The sequence below is a fragment of the Capronia coronata genome (assembly GCF_000585585.1).
Source record: "Capronia coronata CBS 617.96 chromosome Unknown acBCG-supercont1.1, whole genome shotgun sequence".
NCBI lineage: Eukaryota > Fungi > Ascomycota > Eurotiomycetes > Chaetothyriales > Herpotrichiellaceae > Capronia > Capronia coronata.
Window position 1 is genome coordinate 728,906 of NW_006912893.1, and position 14,288 is coordinate 743,193.

Sequence of the window (14,288 nt, forward strand, 5' to 3'; positions counted from 1 at the left end):
TACGTTCAACCTTCGTCTGGCTGCTTCCTCTTGCGATTGACCTTGTTCCCAGCCAAGGTGGTCTTCACCTTGACCGGGAAGTAATGGGGTCTCTGTGGCTGGTCGAGCCAGGGGACAGTGACCGTTTCAAAGGTTTCGGCAACCAAACGAAGCAGTGCCCCTGCGTCAGAAGCCCCCTCTTCCAGTCCAAGCACTCCGACTCGTGGCTGTTGTAGTGCTTGTGCAATCTTTGCTTCTGCTTGTGGAGACAACTCGACCAGTTGGGATCGACTGGACACCGGCGCCGAAGTAGCCACCAAGAGCGGCATTGAAGAGGACATGATGTCCGGGAGGTTCTGCCGACACACGAATACTACCGAGAGGTTTACGGGATTCTGAGAAGGGGTGGTTGTGGTTGTGGGTGCGGACAGGATGGCTGGGCTCCGGTCACCAGCTAACGCCTCTAGCCTGCGGACTGTACTGTTGAATCCGATGGTCAGATGCGTGTAGAGGTCGGGCATCAAATCATTGTTTGCCGTGTCGACGGTCTTCCCAGCTCTTCCTTTGCCCTTTGACTGCGGTACATGGCTGCGTTTGAATTCACCGATCGGCCGAAGGAGAGGAAGTAGGAGTTGCAGGACTGCTTGTTCTTGATCGCTGGAGACTGGTGGCCTGGCAGGAAATCAGCTGTAGCCTTCCGTACGGACACTCACTTACCATTGGGGATCTGGGTACGGCAACGATAATGCATGGACTGGTTTCTTTTGTTTGCTCATTGCCAGTACCTGGGTACCTACCAGGTAGTTATTGTCGGAGTGCCAGTGTGCAGGCAACAAACAGCCTGCGGGCTGGAAGTTGAAGGTCAAAGGCTGGATGACGTTGAGCCACCAGAAGCAAATGTGATTGGCTGGTCGTTAGTCATCAGTCATCAGTCTCAGGCTCTTTATTATTAGTCGCGCCCAAACGCGTCGGTAGCTTTCTCTCTAGTCTTTCAGCGCGCTGCAGGCAAGTGCCAAAAGCCAAAAACAGCCCTGAACTTTTTGATCCAACTTCCAACGGCGCAATTCAATGTCATCTAAACTGCAGCCTGGTCAAACATGTTCATCCATGTCTCCTTTCCATCCTCAATGACCTTTCACTGCGCTTCAACTTCACTGCTATAGCACCTATCAACAGTTCATCACTCCAATTGAAGCCCCTCTATCATCATCACCTGGGTCACCCCTTTGTACCCGCAGCAAACATTCACCCGTCCTGCCCCGCCTCTCATCATCACCTTGCTCCGTTGGACTTCTCGTTGAAATGGATTCCACGGGCATCTCTTCATCTTTCTACAATCAACCATTCAGACTCTGAAAGTCCCTTGTCTATCACGAAGACCCTTTCTTCTAGACGGACAATCAGGCACTCATCAACCACCAGGGTTTTGTTTGCCTGCTACTTATAGTGGCGGCCTTGTTCGGTTGTGCCAAGACCTCTCACTGCCTACTTGATCACCACTTCACCATCCATCACCCTCATTCAAGACAGCAACTGCGCTCTGCCTTGCGGACGGTCCAGATGCCACTCTAGTAACATGTCGTCCGCAAAGACCGACTTGTCGACGCGCAATCGCAGTGACTCTGCGGCAAGTTCCGAGCTGCCAGAGCATGAGCACAAGCGTCCGAGGCTGAGTGACGCGGAGCCTGATGAGGCCCATATCATGTCTGATCTTCAACATCACGACCCTCATCCTGCTCCTTCCAGCAAAGGTCATGAGGAAGGAGGTCGCAGCCGTACCCCGCCATTACCTCCTCGAGCCGTGATCGCCCCTGCTGCCGCCGCCGCCATTTCCCCCACCAGCAAAGTGACGATTAATACTCGTCCTCTATCTTCCCAATCTGTTACACAGCCAACCACAGGAAGCATGTCGTCGACCTCACCTGCCTTGGAAGCAACTGCCAGTTGTGGCGATGGGACGCAGGACTCCAGACCAGTTGTTGATCCTCAAGACACCATCTCCATCCCTTCCTCCGGGAGCAAGAGTCCTGAAATCGAGATTGCCGAGGTGGAAGATTATGACCAAGACCCTGCTAGGACGAGGTGGACAGGTCGTGTTGGTAGCACGGGTGGAGGATCGATCCCTCGAACCATTCAATCTGGTCATGTTTTCCGCACATTCCCATTCGCACAGGAGATGACCCCTGGAAGCACTCATCGGATGGTTGCCAGAATTGCCGACCGATTTCAAAATGCTGGGCCGCAGGATGGAGACATCTTCCGTCAAGTTAAGAACTGGATGGTCGACTTCCTCTCCTTGTGCGATGAGTTCACGACAAGCATCTACGAAGAGGACCGGGAATTTTGGCAGCACCTACCAGATCTTGTCGAATGCTTGTTGAGACGTGAGGCAGGCCCCCCTGCGCAGGCGCGAACGGAAGACCTCGTCGATTTCTTCGTGGCGTATGGCCAACTCACGAAACTCATCTTGGATTACGATACTCGCAACCTTCGGACCATGTCAGACACTACAGACGCCCGGCGGCTGAAGAGCCTGACGTTGGTGTCGGGTACCTATCTGCAACCACTCGTCTGGCTTTCACAAAACAGGATACCCTTCTATGAAGCTCTGCGAACTTCATTCGATTTCGATGTACCCCAATTCCTCACATTTGTCATTGACAGACTTGGAGATCGTTCAGCGACCGCATTGTTGCCATCTGTTTCGGCACTCCTACCGGAAATATGTGCAATCCTACCAAAGAAACCGGACTGGTTCAGACACGTTACCTCTCTCTTGCTCCTGACCATGCACCTGATGGGTCCGCTTACCAGTACTGTCACGGGCGACCTTGGTTATGAATATTCGAAATTCTCGCACCTCGACGCCATCCGAGATGATGCCGCAGAGATCATACTGAAGGCTGATGACATTGTCCAGCAGGCCATTGTGAAGCAAGCGTCCTGGCTCAACCTCGAGACCGCCCCGAAGATCATCGAGTACCTTGGCCCGATCATGGCAAGCATAGCAGTTGAGATCCCTGCAATTGGTCAAGAGATCATCTCCACGGCCGGCGTTGGCTTCGCAGATTCTGACCTTACGGATCTGCCGGTTACGATGCCTCACGCCTGGAAATTCAAAACACTACGAAAATTCGTCACCCACGGCCGCATGGAGCTTCGTGTATATGGGGTGGACGTCATGTCGAATGAACTCATCCAAATCTACAGAGACCACATTCTCGGAAAGCCACCGCCTCCGACAGCAGATCCGTTGATTCGGTTTCTGGTCAAGTTTATCGAGGAGAACCAGCTTGTCGACTATATCGTGGGCGTCCACTCGCATCCACAAATCATTCGCCGTGCCCCCAACATTGTCGGCTTCCTCTGTGTCTCCGGAACATATACCGATCGTCATACCGACATAATCTGGAAAACGATCGCTGAGAGTGAAGACCCTAACACGGTGCACGAGGTGTTCAGTCTGTTGCAGCAGTGTTTTCACGTCTATAACACACAAGCACTATACTACCTCTGTCAGAAACTTTTGGACTACCCGTTCCAGCGCTTGGACCTTCATGCCTTGAGTTTCATCATCACCGTCTTTGATAACATCAGGGGTCATGTCAGTCAGACGCCGCAACAGACTAACATGGTCAGCAACGCAATCTCGCGCCAGTTGTGTATCAGAATGCTGAGAGAGGCGTCGAAGAAGGAAAATGTCCATTTGGCACATGCGGCCCATATCAGACGAGAATTCCCTCAACAAATGAAGAACCTTCTTGCCTTGGGTCAAACCGTTGTCAAAGATGCCACTATTGGCGACGATGAGCAGGCGGAGATGGTATCGGAGATTGTCGACAATATCAGAGCGCACAACGACCAAGCCACTGGTGACATGCAAGTTCTGACCTGTCTTCTATCCATGTTGGCACAAGAAGCTCTACAGAAGTTGGTACAAAAGTTCGACCTATCAAGTTTAGTGGTGGCCGACTTTGCGCATCTGCACGAGCAATATCGTATTGCGAGCGAGCTGGATGCACCACTTTTGTATTTTGAGGTGCTGTACGATATCAGATCTGACCTCCTCTACCATCTCATCCATCTGGTGCCCGAGTCATTCACCGAAGAGTTGGTTGGCAGCCTTTGGACATCGCTTTTCACAGCGAGAGAGCTTTCTGCCTCCATCAAAGCCAGAGCATGGGAAACTCTCATACTGGCCATACGACAGAATCGGCCCAATCCATTTCTCAATTTGGTTATTGATGAATATCTCCAGAGACTTGCACCTCAGGATTACAGCGAGACCGTCCTGGAGTTTCTCAAAGCATCCGTTTACCACACCATTGGACGGTCGTTGCAAGCCCCGGTAGATTCTGGCGAGGTTGTAGTCATTCCGGGACTGGAAAGATTGTGGAAAGTGATGCTTGAAGCACCACCGAATACCGTGGAAAATCAGGCGACAGATCTCATCATCAATTTATACCTGGATAATGCTCTTGTCACACGACGGCCAAAGTCTGCTATCCACGCGACGCACTCCTCTCTGGTTGATCGCTGCGTCCAGCAGGTGATCACATCAGCCTCGAAGCTCAAATCGTACACAGACGGCATCACGAGTGGGGAAGATGAACCCATGGTGATCATTGCATCCGAAGACGAAATTCGTGCAGAGGAATTGAGATTCGACCGCTCGCTCTTGTTCTTGAGAAAGTTTCTCGAAGGGATGAAGTCGAGACCGAGGTACAGTCCGGTTCCTGGTCAACATGAACAGGGTCTCCCAGAGTTTCAGTCCAGAAAAGGGGAAAGCCTCGAGCTGAACGTCCAGATCTATGGGAGTAAATATGTCAAAAATGACATGCACAAGCTCGCTATCGGTTCTGAAAACACAGCTGACCAGTTGTTCAAGTACCTGTCCAATGCTAGTGGCTTCATGCAGTTCACAGTCTATCACTATGGACGACAGATCCCGTTGGAAGGGCGAGATTCTACCATCGCAGAGATGAAGCTATCTCGAGGTCTTCTCATCGTCAATAAGACCGCCAACAGCCCGGAAACCATACCTCGACAGGTTCGGGCTGCTTCGCCGGTGGACAACAAGATTTTGCATCACTTTGACGACCTATACGATCTCCTGGATGCAGACGAACGACTGTCCAGGGAAGTTTACAGTTTTCTCAGCCTGTTCTCCGCTCAAACCGAAGTGGTTCGGATCGTGAGATCTCGAGAAAGCTCGCCCACAGATCTCCTGCCTCCTAATCGACCTTACAAACTCCTATACTGTGCGAGGGCCTTGAGGTCATGCATCGAGGATGAGTCTTTCAGTGCCAATCCCGATACTCAATTCCTTGTCTACAGCGTTCGAACAATCATAGCCGTTTTCCCGAAGCTGGACCTGAGCAACCCAAGCGACGCTCTACAGGTGTCAATTGCCCGCGGGTTGGTCGAAGCACTTCTTCTGGCGTTTCGAGCGAAAGTGTCGCAGGAGATCTCGCGTGAATACGTCGAGGACCACGGTCAGTTCGCAGCGCAAATGTCAAGGCTGCTGCGCTTCTCTCTTGGGAATTTTGACAACACTGGTGATTTGTCAACATCGGTCATGGTCAAGCTGATAATGGAAACGTTCATTGAGGCATGCTTGCACGATGATCGCATCTGGGATCATCTTAACGCCGAGACAAACTTTGGAACTCTGACCATGACTGCATTTGTCAGAGATCCCCGTGTCGAGGTACGACACTCGCTACTAGAAGTTGTGGTAGGCTTGACTGGCGCCGCTGGGCTGAAATTGCAGCTCAAGGTTAACAATCCACGGGCACCACGATCTCGATTTCCAGAAACAGTCATTGAAAGCTGCCTATCGCATATCTGGGAGGCCTTGGTCGGTGTTTTGCCAGAAGCTTGCCAGCACCCCGAGCAATGTTCCGAATTTTGCGAGACGATGCTTTCCATCATGAGGAGAATCGGCAAATCCTTTTCGATTCCCACTCTATGCAAATATCTTGACCGATGGTGTACCATGCTCGTCAATCACAAGCATGTGGAGGTGGTAGGTCAGCCGCTTCGGGACCATGTCGTCGCAAGCCTCACCAAACTTTTGCTTGAATGCTCCCGGCTATTGAAGAATGCAAAGGCTCTACCATCCAGGAGTCTCGTCCTCGACGATATCATCTCACTTTTCCTGTTCCCTCCACTGTCTGAGGACGGATTGGCAACAGAGAGTACCATCAAAGTACCGGTACTGGATATCACCGTACGAGAAAGTCTCTACAATTTCATCCTGACCCTATGCCAAGGACCTCAAGATATTGCGACTGTTGTGAGCAAGCTGAGCGATGATTTGCTCCCGAAAGACTTTTTTGAGCCAGCCTTTGGGCATGATCGCCAGTGTCTTCGCTCGGAGGTTGGCTATGCAGGCCTTCGAAACCTCTCCAACACGTGCTATCTTAACTCCCTGTTCTCTCAACTCTTCATGAACGTGGAGTTTCGCGATTTCTTCCTGACTGGTCCTGGTTTGCATGGGCCAAAGAAGAAATTGGTCGCGGAACTTTCCAAAGTGTTTGCTCACATGCAAAACTCGTACGAGAAGTCCATCGATCCGTCTGTGGCTGTGGAAGCAATCACGACCTATGAAGGCGAGCAGATAGATGTTACCGTGCAAATGGATGTGGATGAATTCTTCAACCTACTCTTTGACCGCCTCGAGGGACAAATCGACCATCAGGCCAGGGAGGTCTTCAAGTCTATGTACGGCGGACAATTGGTACAACAAGTCAAGTCCAAGGAGTGCGAGCATATCTCGGAGAGACTGGAGCCATTCTCGGCGGTTCAGGTGGAGATCAAAGGCAAAGCTCGTCTAGAAGACAGCCTCCGCGCCTATGTCGAAGGAGAAGTCCTGCAAGGCGAGAACAAATATTCTTGCACTTCTTGTGGGCGTCACGTCGATGCTGTCAAGCGGGCATGTCTGAAGGACGTTCCAGACAATCTCATTTTCAACCTCAAACGCTTCGACTACGACATCATGACTGGAACGCGAGCCAAGATTAACGATGAATTCCAGTTTCCTGATACACTTGACATTGCTCCATATACTCTCGCACGACTCAGTGACGAGGAGACGGACGGGGAACCAGATTATTTCCAGCTCACTGGCGTTATCGTCCATTCCGGTACGGCCGACTCAGGGCATTATTACTCTTTCATCCGTCAACGACCGTCCGCGAAACCGGTTCAAGAATCTTGGGTTCAATTCAACGACCAAGAGGTTGGTGCTTTTGACCCCAGCCAGATGCGGGAGATGTGTTTCGGGGGCAGCGCCGACCTTGGCTTCTATCCTTTGTTGAAGCTTAACAGTGCATACATGCTGTTCTATCAGAGAACATCCAGCATCGAGAGAGTCGAACAGCGATATCGTCAACATGACGCCATCAATCCTGTCCGCCTTCCTCTCCCGCCGGGAATGGAGCAATTCATTGCGCAGCAAAATGAATTGTTCTTACGCTCGTACTGCGCCCAGGACAGCTCCCATGCACAATTCGTTCGTCAATTGCTCGAACGAATGCGTTGCGGTGGGGACGGGTGCAGTAACGACCACACCCTCGAGTCCATCACAATTGAAATGGCGCTAGAGTATGTCCGGCAGATTTCAAGTCGCTGGAAGGAGTGTCCGTCGGTTGAAGACACTATAAAGACGCTGGATCAATATTCCGAAAAGTGTCTGAACTGCTCCAAAACCATCGCACAATGGTTCTCTGCCAATCGGGTCCTTGAAGATGTGATCGTGCGGAGCCCATACCAGCTTGTCAGAAAGTCTTTTGCCCATCTCTTCTGCGTGGTGTTCAGTCGACTCAACATGGCCAAAGAGACCATGGAACCCACGGATGCGAATTATGCTGGGTTGGTCACGGACTACAACAGATCTCTTTCGGATTGTGTCGGGCAACTGTCCCAACTATGGGAATTTGTGACCAGGAGCGGGCGGTGCTGGAACGAGTACTTCGGTATCTTGATTATCATTCCGAAGTGGGGAGATGAGGAGGCCACGATGCTTCTCGACGAAGGGTTGCTCCAAAACTGCATTGACCTGATCATGATTCATCTCAACAACCCAACAGATTTCCCAATATCCAGGAGGCTAAGAGCGCGATACGCCACGTACCTTAACGCACGCGAAAGAAACCGGCCATTCAACCATGGACTTCTGGTCGTCCTTTTTGTGGACATGTTGTTGAGGGTCGACCTTCATAACATACCGGATGGCGATTATCGTATTTCCGACAAGAAGATTGGCCTTACGCCCCGTGAACTCCAATGTCTGGGTATTGCCAGCGTCCCTCCTCAACTGGAATGGCTCCGACGACTCATCGCAGGCCGATATGATGCTGCATCGATTAACAGTCTCGTTGCGTATCTGGCTGTGGACCGCAGACTCGCTGGGTCCCTCTCGGATGTCCTCTTGAAAGGGTTGAATGACCGGATGATCAACATTGCTATCAGGTTCCTTCGACCGGTCTTGATCTTCTGCGAGAATTGCCGATCGGAAAATCAAGTCACTGATCTCGTGCAATCAGCGCTGGAGAGCATTTCTACGGTCGGCATCGAATATGCTAGGGAGTATTTTGATTTTGTCGATGCCCTCTTGAAAGTGCAAAACCCGTTCCTCAACAACGGTCCCGGTTTCATGGAGGAAATGGTTCTGCAATCTCTCCAGCATTGGGCACCGATTTTTCTTCTCGCACCAAGCGACAGTCGAGGCAACATTCGAATAGCAACCTTCGATCTGCTGAAGCGGATTCTGTTCACTCCTCTCCGTGTGGCTGAGGAGCAGGACCAAGATCCAGAAACCATTCGAGTCCTTCATGCTGCTTGCCAGGATCTCGCATGTTGCGCACACAACTTCGTCCAAGGAACCTTCCTGAATGCTCGGAGCCGGGAGAATTCAACTCTCCAGCCCGGGCAGGCCAGTCAACTGATTGACGTGATCGAACATTGTTTGAACTTCTTTGATACCGACAATCCGCTCCAGGAAGAAAAGATTACGGAAATACAGGCTACAATGGGCGCCTTGAAGGCCAAGGCCGAGTCATCACTTGAAACGTTGAGCTCGGCCGAATGGCAGGAGAACAGCAGTGAGATGGCGGAAATGAGTGCGGAGGATTACGAGGACGCGCTCAGTCCCTGAACGGGAAAGCCATTAGCCTCGTCGAGTTGAAGTTGGAGTTACCGGGGTCATCAGGCCTGGGCTGTTGTGCGAGAGTTCATGGAACTGCCCTGTGCATAAAACACGGCGTTGATTGATGGATTTGTGTTTGATGACAAGAAAACTAATATCGACGAGAGTACGAACGACGAACGACGTGCATGGACAACTTCAGAGGCGATTTACCTCTGAATGACGAGGCGCAAAGCGAAGGGTGGGGTTCACATTTTTTTTGGCTTGAGAGTTCGGTTCTTTTCCTGCGGGCGTTAGGATGCCCATCCACGGCGAGGGCACTGGCCTCGGTCGATTCTCGTGCCAGGTCCTTTGCTGGGGCCGCAGACAATGCGTTGGATGGGAGTTCGGAGGGTTGCAACGGCGAGAGCAGAGTAAAGGCAGCAGCCGCATGCCACGACACGAATGAATGAGTATGGAAAGGGAAAAGGAGCACTGGGAGTTTGTGACTGCAAAGTGCACAGGACGGTGCTGGCGAATAGATTTCTTTAGCAATTCATGACTTGAAGCTCTTCTGACCGAGATCGGGTCCAAACGTATTGGTAGTCTCGTAGAATCCATTTGTGTTTATGTCATACATCGTTGGCAATAACTGTTCGTATTGCATTTCCAACAGGGTCATCGCTAGAATACATGAAATCCACGGCACCAGGAAGCTGTCCAGCATCTTCTCAGCAACTCCGACCATGCGGCGCCCATAACATGATGCCAATCAACAGCCCAACCAGCCCTACGCCATGCACAAGATCAATGATCATCAGTCTCAACGTGCCAGACGGGACGAGCATCATCATCCAAGGGGACCTGCCCCCGGGCAGCAGGAACAAGAACCTTCTATAACGTCTTCACCCTCATCCACTCGCCGGTGCCGACACCGAGATTCAGACCATTCCGGCCCCACCACTCTCGGACCTCGCCCTCGCCGCCGCCGCCTACAGCATCCTCCATGGCCTCCTCGATGTCGCAGGTCTTGTATTCGACGCGCACGCCATGTTTGCGACTGACGTCCTTCCACCACTGCAAGACGCCGGCATGGCCGTTCTTGGTGGCGCCGACCAGGACCTGGTTGTCGAAGATCATCTTGGAGCCCTTGAGCTGATGCCACAGCTCGAGAACGGGGACGTGGCCGTGCTGCGAAGCCAGGCGGGCGACACCGTCCTCGTGCGAATAGGGGATGCCGCTCGACTCCCACCACTCGATGCTGTTGGTGCGGCCGGACTGGGCGGCCAGCAGGATGGATTTGCCGACTTTCAAGGGCATTTCGCGCGGCGTGCCGGCCAGCTTGAGCGAGTTTACGCGCCACCACTCCAAGACTTCGACGTGGCCTTTGGCCGAAGCCGATTCGAGCGCCCGTTCCGTGTACGTCAGTTTCAGGCCGGAGTTGAGCCACCAGTCGAGCACCTCGACGAAGCCGGCGCGCGAGGCCCCGTCCATGGCTTCGGGCCCGTATTCCTTCTTGATCACGGCGGGACAGTCGAGCCACCATTGCAGAATGGTGGGCGAGTTGTAGATCAGCGATGCCTTGTGCGGCAACAGGGCCAGGCCGAAGGAGGTCCAGAAGATGTCCTTCTGGTGTAGTGCGAGATATGTGAGGAGGTCGGTCATGCTGAAACGGAAGATGAGTCGGGTTGCGATGGGCGAGAGGGTGGTCGGCGGCTGCGAGGAGGTGTTGTTGGTGAACCAGGCTTTGACCTGCGACATGGGCTGGGTGAGGATGGTGTATTCGAGCGAGCGGCCCTTGTTGGAGGCCGGCTTGGGGATCAGGGGCTCCCATTCGTGCGGCGGCGGGATGTGCGTGTAGATGCCCAGCGCGGTGGCCAGTTCCCAGTCGCCCAGCTGGTCGAGGATCATGGTCCAGATCTCGGTGGGCAGACACGGCTTCCGCGACGCCGAATGGACGTCCCGGAGCTGCAGGTGCTGCGCCGACGGATGCAGTTTCGGGTGGTGCGTCTGGCGCAAGATGATCTGCGCCTCGCTGTCGATGGCTTCAATCATCTCGTTCGGCCCGTCCCACTGCCACTCGATCTCCATCTCCGGGTCGCTGTCCTGGCCGAGCGGGCTGGGACCGGGCTGGGTCAAGTCCTGCGGATCGGTCGCGTAGTCCCAGAGCGCGGGCGACAGGACGTGCACCCAGTCCCATTTGCGCTGCAGTTTCGACAACTGTCTCTTCCACGTCGGGTGCTTCCACTGGTCGACGCTCAGCTCCGGCAGCAGCGCGATGCGCTTCGACACGTCCCAGCACCGCAGCACGTGCAGCACAACGTCGGTCGTGAACCCACTCAGCATCAGCGAGATCATTCCGGCGTCCATCACAATGAACATCAGATCCGCCCACCGCGCCAGCCGGTGGCCGTGCATCATCGTCTGGTTGCGGTACGGGTCTTGCGCCGAGTTCTCGTACCACGCCACCTCGTCCAGACTGATCCCCGGCTCCATGTACGTCTGGAACTCGGCTTTCGAGCTGTCCGAGATCACGCGCAGGTTCAGGTCCGAGTTCTTCATGAGATATGGTAGCACTTCCGGACCGATCTTGGACGTCACGAAGATGAGCACGTTGACCCGTCGGCGTGCCATCCGGGTTCTCGGTGGCGGTGGAGGCGCCATTGCGCAGGAGTGCTGGTCTTGACTTTGTGCTGCGGGCAGTCTGAGTATATCTTTTTTTGTCTTGGTCTCTTCTGCACTTGTCCTAGGAGTCTGTAGGAGAGGGAGCTGCTGGTTGCAACATTGGCGGTGGGAAGTTCAAGTTGAGGTTTGAACGAGCAGCGAGGGTTTCGTTTCGGGTCGTGTTGTGGGTGGTTATCTTATCACTCGGAAGAGGGTTGCAAGGGTTGCATCGGGGGTGGAGCGACGGTTGGCGGACAAGGGGCTTCGAAGAGTGAAACGGTATGAGAAAAAAGTCTTGTCGAAGACGGTGAAGACGGTGAAGATGAGGACGGTTGCTGTGTTGTACAAGAACTGGGTTGAGGGATGTTGTAGTCGAGGTGTGTAGTATGAAATGAAATGGGATGGAATAAAAAACGCATCTATGGCCATCACCGCATTTTCTCGTTCGTTGGTCCATCGGCTGTCGTTCTATCGTCACATGCGCCTGCGTGAGCGTGTAATTAAATTAATAGGCGTCGCAGGCCGGATTCTCTTCCGATTCGATGCCTGCGCATTCTCCATGCCCTGTCAACTCCTCCATCCCCCCGCTCTCCCTCTCATCCTCTCAAGGACATCTGGACATCTCTGGGTCGCAGCCTGATGGATTGGCTAGACACACACACAGTGTCTTTGTCTTTCCCGAGTGAGGTGATGATCGTGTCCGATGCCACCCACCACCCACCTCGATGTCGACGACAACCTCGCGTCCTCCATCTCGGCCACGAACTGATCTATCCACGCTGATTTCGCAGGGAACTTGAACCCCAAGATGAGTCGTACAAAGACCGACGAAATGCCTGCCACCGACGTCGCTTCCTTTGTGCACCATCTGCAGTCCTCCAAACGTATCGTTGCTCTGCTCGGCGCAGGCATTTCGGCCTCGAGTGGGCTGCCTACCTTTCGCGGCGCTGGAGGACTCTGGCGAACGTACGATGCCACCATGCTGGCCACTCCAGAGGCCTTTGAAGCCGACCCGGGTCTTTCATGGCAGTTCTACTCCTACCGACGCCACATGGCTCTCAATGCCAACCCCAATCGTGCCCATCTCGCCTTGGCCGAACTCGCTCGACGGAATCCCGACTTTCTTACCCTCAGTCAGAACGTAGATGGTCTGAGTCCGAGGGCCGGCCATCCTCCAGCCCAACTCAAGCTGCTCCATGGGTCTCTGTTCGACGTGAAGTGCTGGGACCAGTATCGATGTGGCTACATTCGAAGAAACGACTTCACCGATCCCATTGTTCCTGCATTGGGTCTACCATCAGAGAACGAAGGACTCCCAGCTGACGCACAGCTCAAGGAAGCCATACAGAAGAAGAAACATGCACTGGTGCGAGGGGCTGACATCTCAGACGTCAATGTGCAATTGCCTAGTATTAGTCGAGAAGATCTGCCTCATTGTCCGCAATGTAAGAAGAACCTCCTTCGCCCTGGAGTGGTGTGGTTTGGGGAATCACTGCCGGGGGACGTCATGAGTGATGTGAGCGACTGGTTCCAACAGTCGGAACAGATTGATCTCATGCTGGTGATTGGAACCAGCTCCAAGGTCTACCCGGCGGCAGGTTACACGCAGCTGGCACGAGCCAAAGGCGCTCGGGTGGCTGTCGTCAACATGGACCGCGGTGACGCTCGGGAGCTGACGAAGCGTGACTGGTTCTTTGAGGGGGACGCAGCAACGATTGTGCCGGAGATTCTCAAGAGTGTAGTGGGCGAGATAGGCGAGTTTGACGAAACACAGATATCCATGACTTGAACGGCAGCCTGCAGTTACGAAAGATATGACAGCTGAGCTGCGGAGGAGGCCTGCCAGTAGACTGGAAGGCCGGTAGGGCCGTTGTGCCATCATGATGGGTCGAGACACAGTGCGAGCGGGCTCTCGCTGCATTTGATCAGAGTTACGGGGAAATATTGGACGGCATATAGTGAGACTTGTGTTACAGATGCATGTAATCGGGTGGCCTGAAGACGACAGAATGCTGGATCAATAGTAGGTCTGTTGATTGTGGCTGGTGGACACCTAGGAGAACCCTGTTGGGGGCGGTACGCCTTGGGAGCCTCCTTAGCCATCAGTAAAACCACCAGAACAGTGCCAGTATAGACGACCAACTGTCTCCTCTACGACTTGCTCGTAGCAAAAGAACCTCGAGAACTTCCACTGCACCGCTTATTTCGTCTTCCTCGTCTGTCAGCTTCTAGTTCTGCATCTTCTTCTCCCGTCCTTGCAGCTGAGATGCATCTGAGCCGTGTCCTGAACACCGTCCCTTCTTCGCAGCCAATCCTTGCTCGGGGCTGCCGTGCTGCTTGACGGTCTTCCATCGCCATCCGTCTTCCTGTCTCACGAATTGGTCCCTCTCCTTGCATAAGGCCGGCCACCCTTCAGCCCCGTCCGGTCGTGGCTCATGCTCTATCGCCAGGGTCAGACTTCGACTGCGGGTCGGGTGCTATTATGACTCTTTCATGGATCTCTAGCTCGAGGAAG

General features: G+C 53.5%; 4 protein-coding genes across 4 annotated transcripts; 2 read left to right on the forward strand and 2 right to left on the reverse strand.

Moving 5' to 3' along the window:
- Window positions 1-5: 5 nt before the first annotated feature.
- Window positions 6-755, reverse strand: A1O1_00274 (uncharacterized protein; the record flags this gene model as incomplete). Its single annotated transcript, XM_007721194.1, has 2 exons — window positions 6-651; window positions 697-755. The coding sequence occupies 2 exons, from the start codon at window positions 753-755 to the stop codon at window positions 6-8; spliced, it is 705 nt and encodes a 234-aa protein (XP_007719384.1).
- Window positions 756-1,555: 800 nt separating this feature from the next.
- Window positions 1,556-9,139, forward strand: A1O1_00275 (uncharacterized protein; the record flags this gene model as incomplete). The annotated part of the gene is made up of 1 exon (XM_007721195.1): window positions 1,556-9,139. One exon carries the CDS (start codon window positions 1,556-1,558, stop codon window positions 9,137-9,139), a length of 7,584 nt encoding a protein of 2,527 aa, XP_007719385.1.
- An 864-nt stretch (window positions 9,140-10,003) lies between these two features.
- A1O1_00276 (uncharacterized protein) lies at window positions 10,004-11,773 on the reverse strand (the record flags this gene model as incomplete). The annotated part of the gene is made up of 1 exon (XM_007721196.1): window positions 10,004-11,773. One exon carries the CDS (start codon window positions 11,771-11,773, stop codon window positions 10,004-10,006), a length of 1,770 nt encoding a protein of 589 aa, XP_007719386.1.
- Window positions 11,774-12,581: 808 nt separating this feature from the next.
- On the forward strand, window positions 12,582-13,562 carry A1O1_00277 (uncharacterized protein; the record flags this gene model as incomplete). The annotated part of the gene is made up of 1 exon (XM_007721197.1): window positions 12,582-13,562. One exon carries the CDS (start codon window positions 12,582-12,584, stop codon window positions 13,560-13,562), a length of 981 nt encoding a protein of 326 aa, XP_007719387.1.
- Window positions 13,563-14,288: the final 726 nt, after the last annotated feature.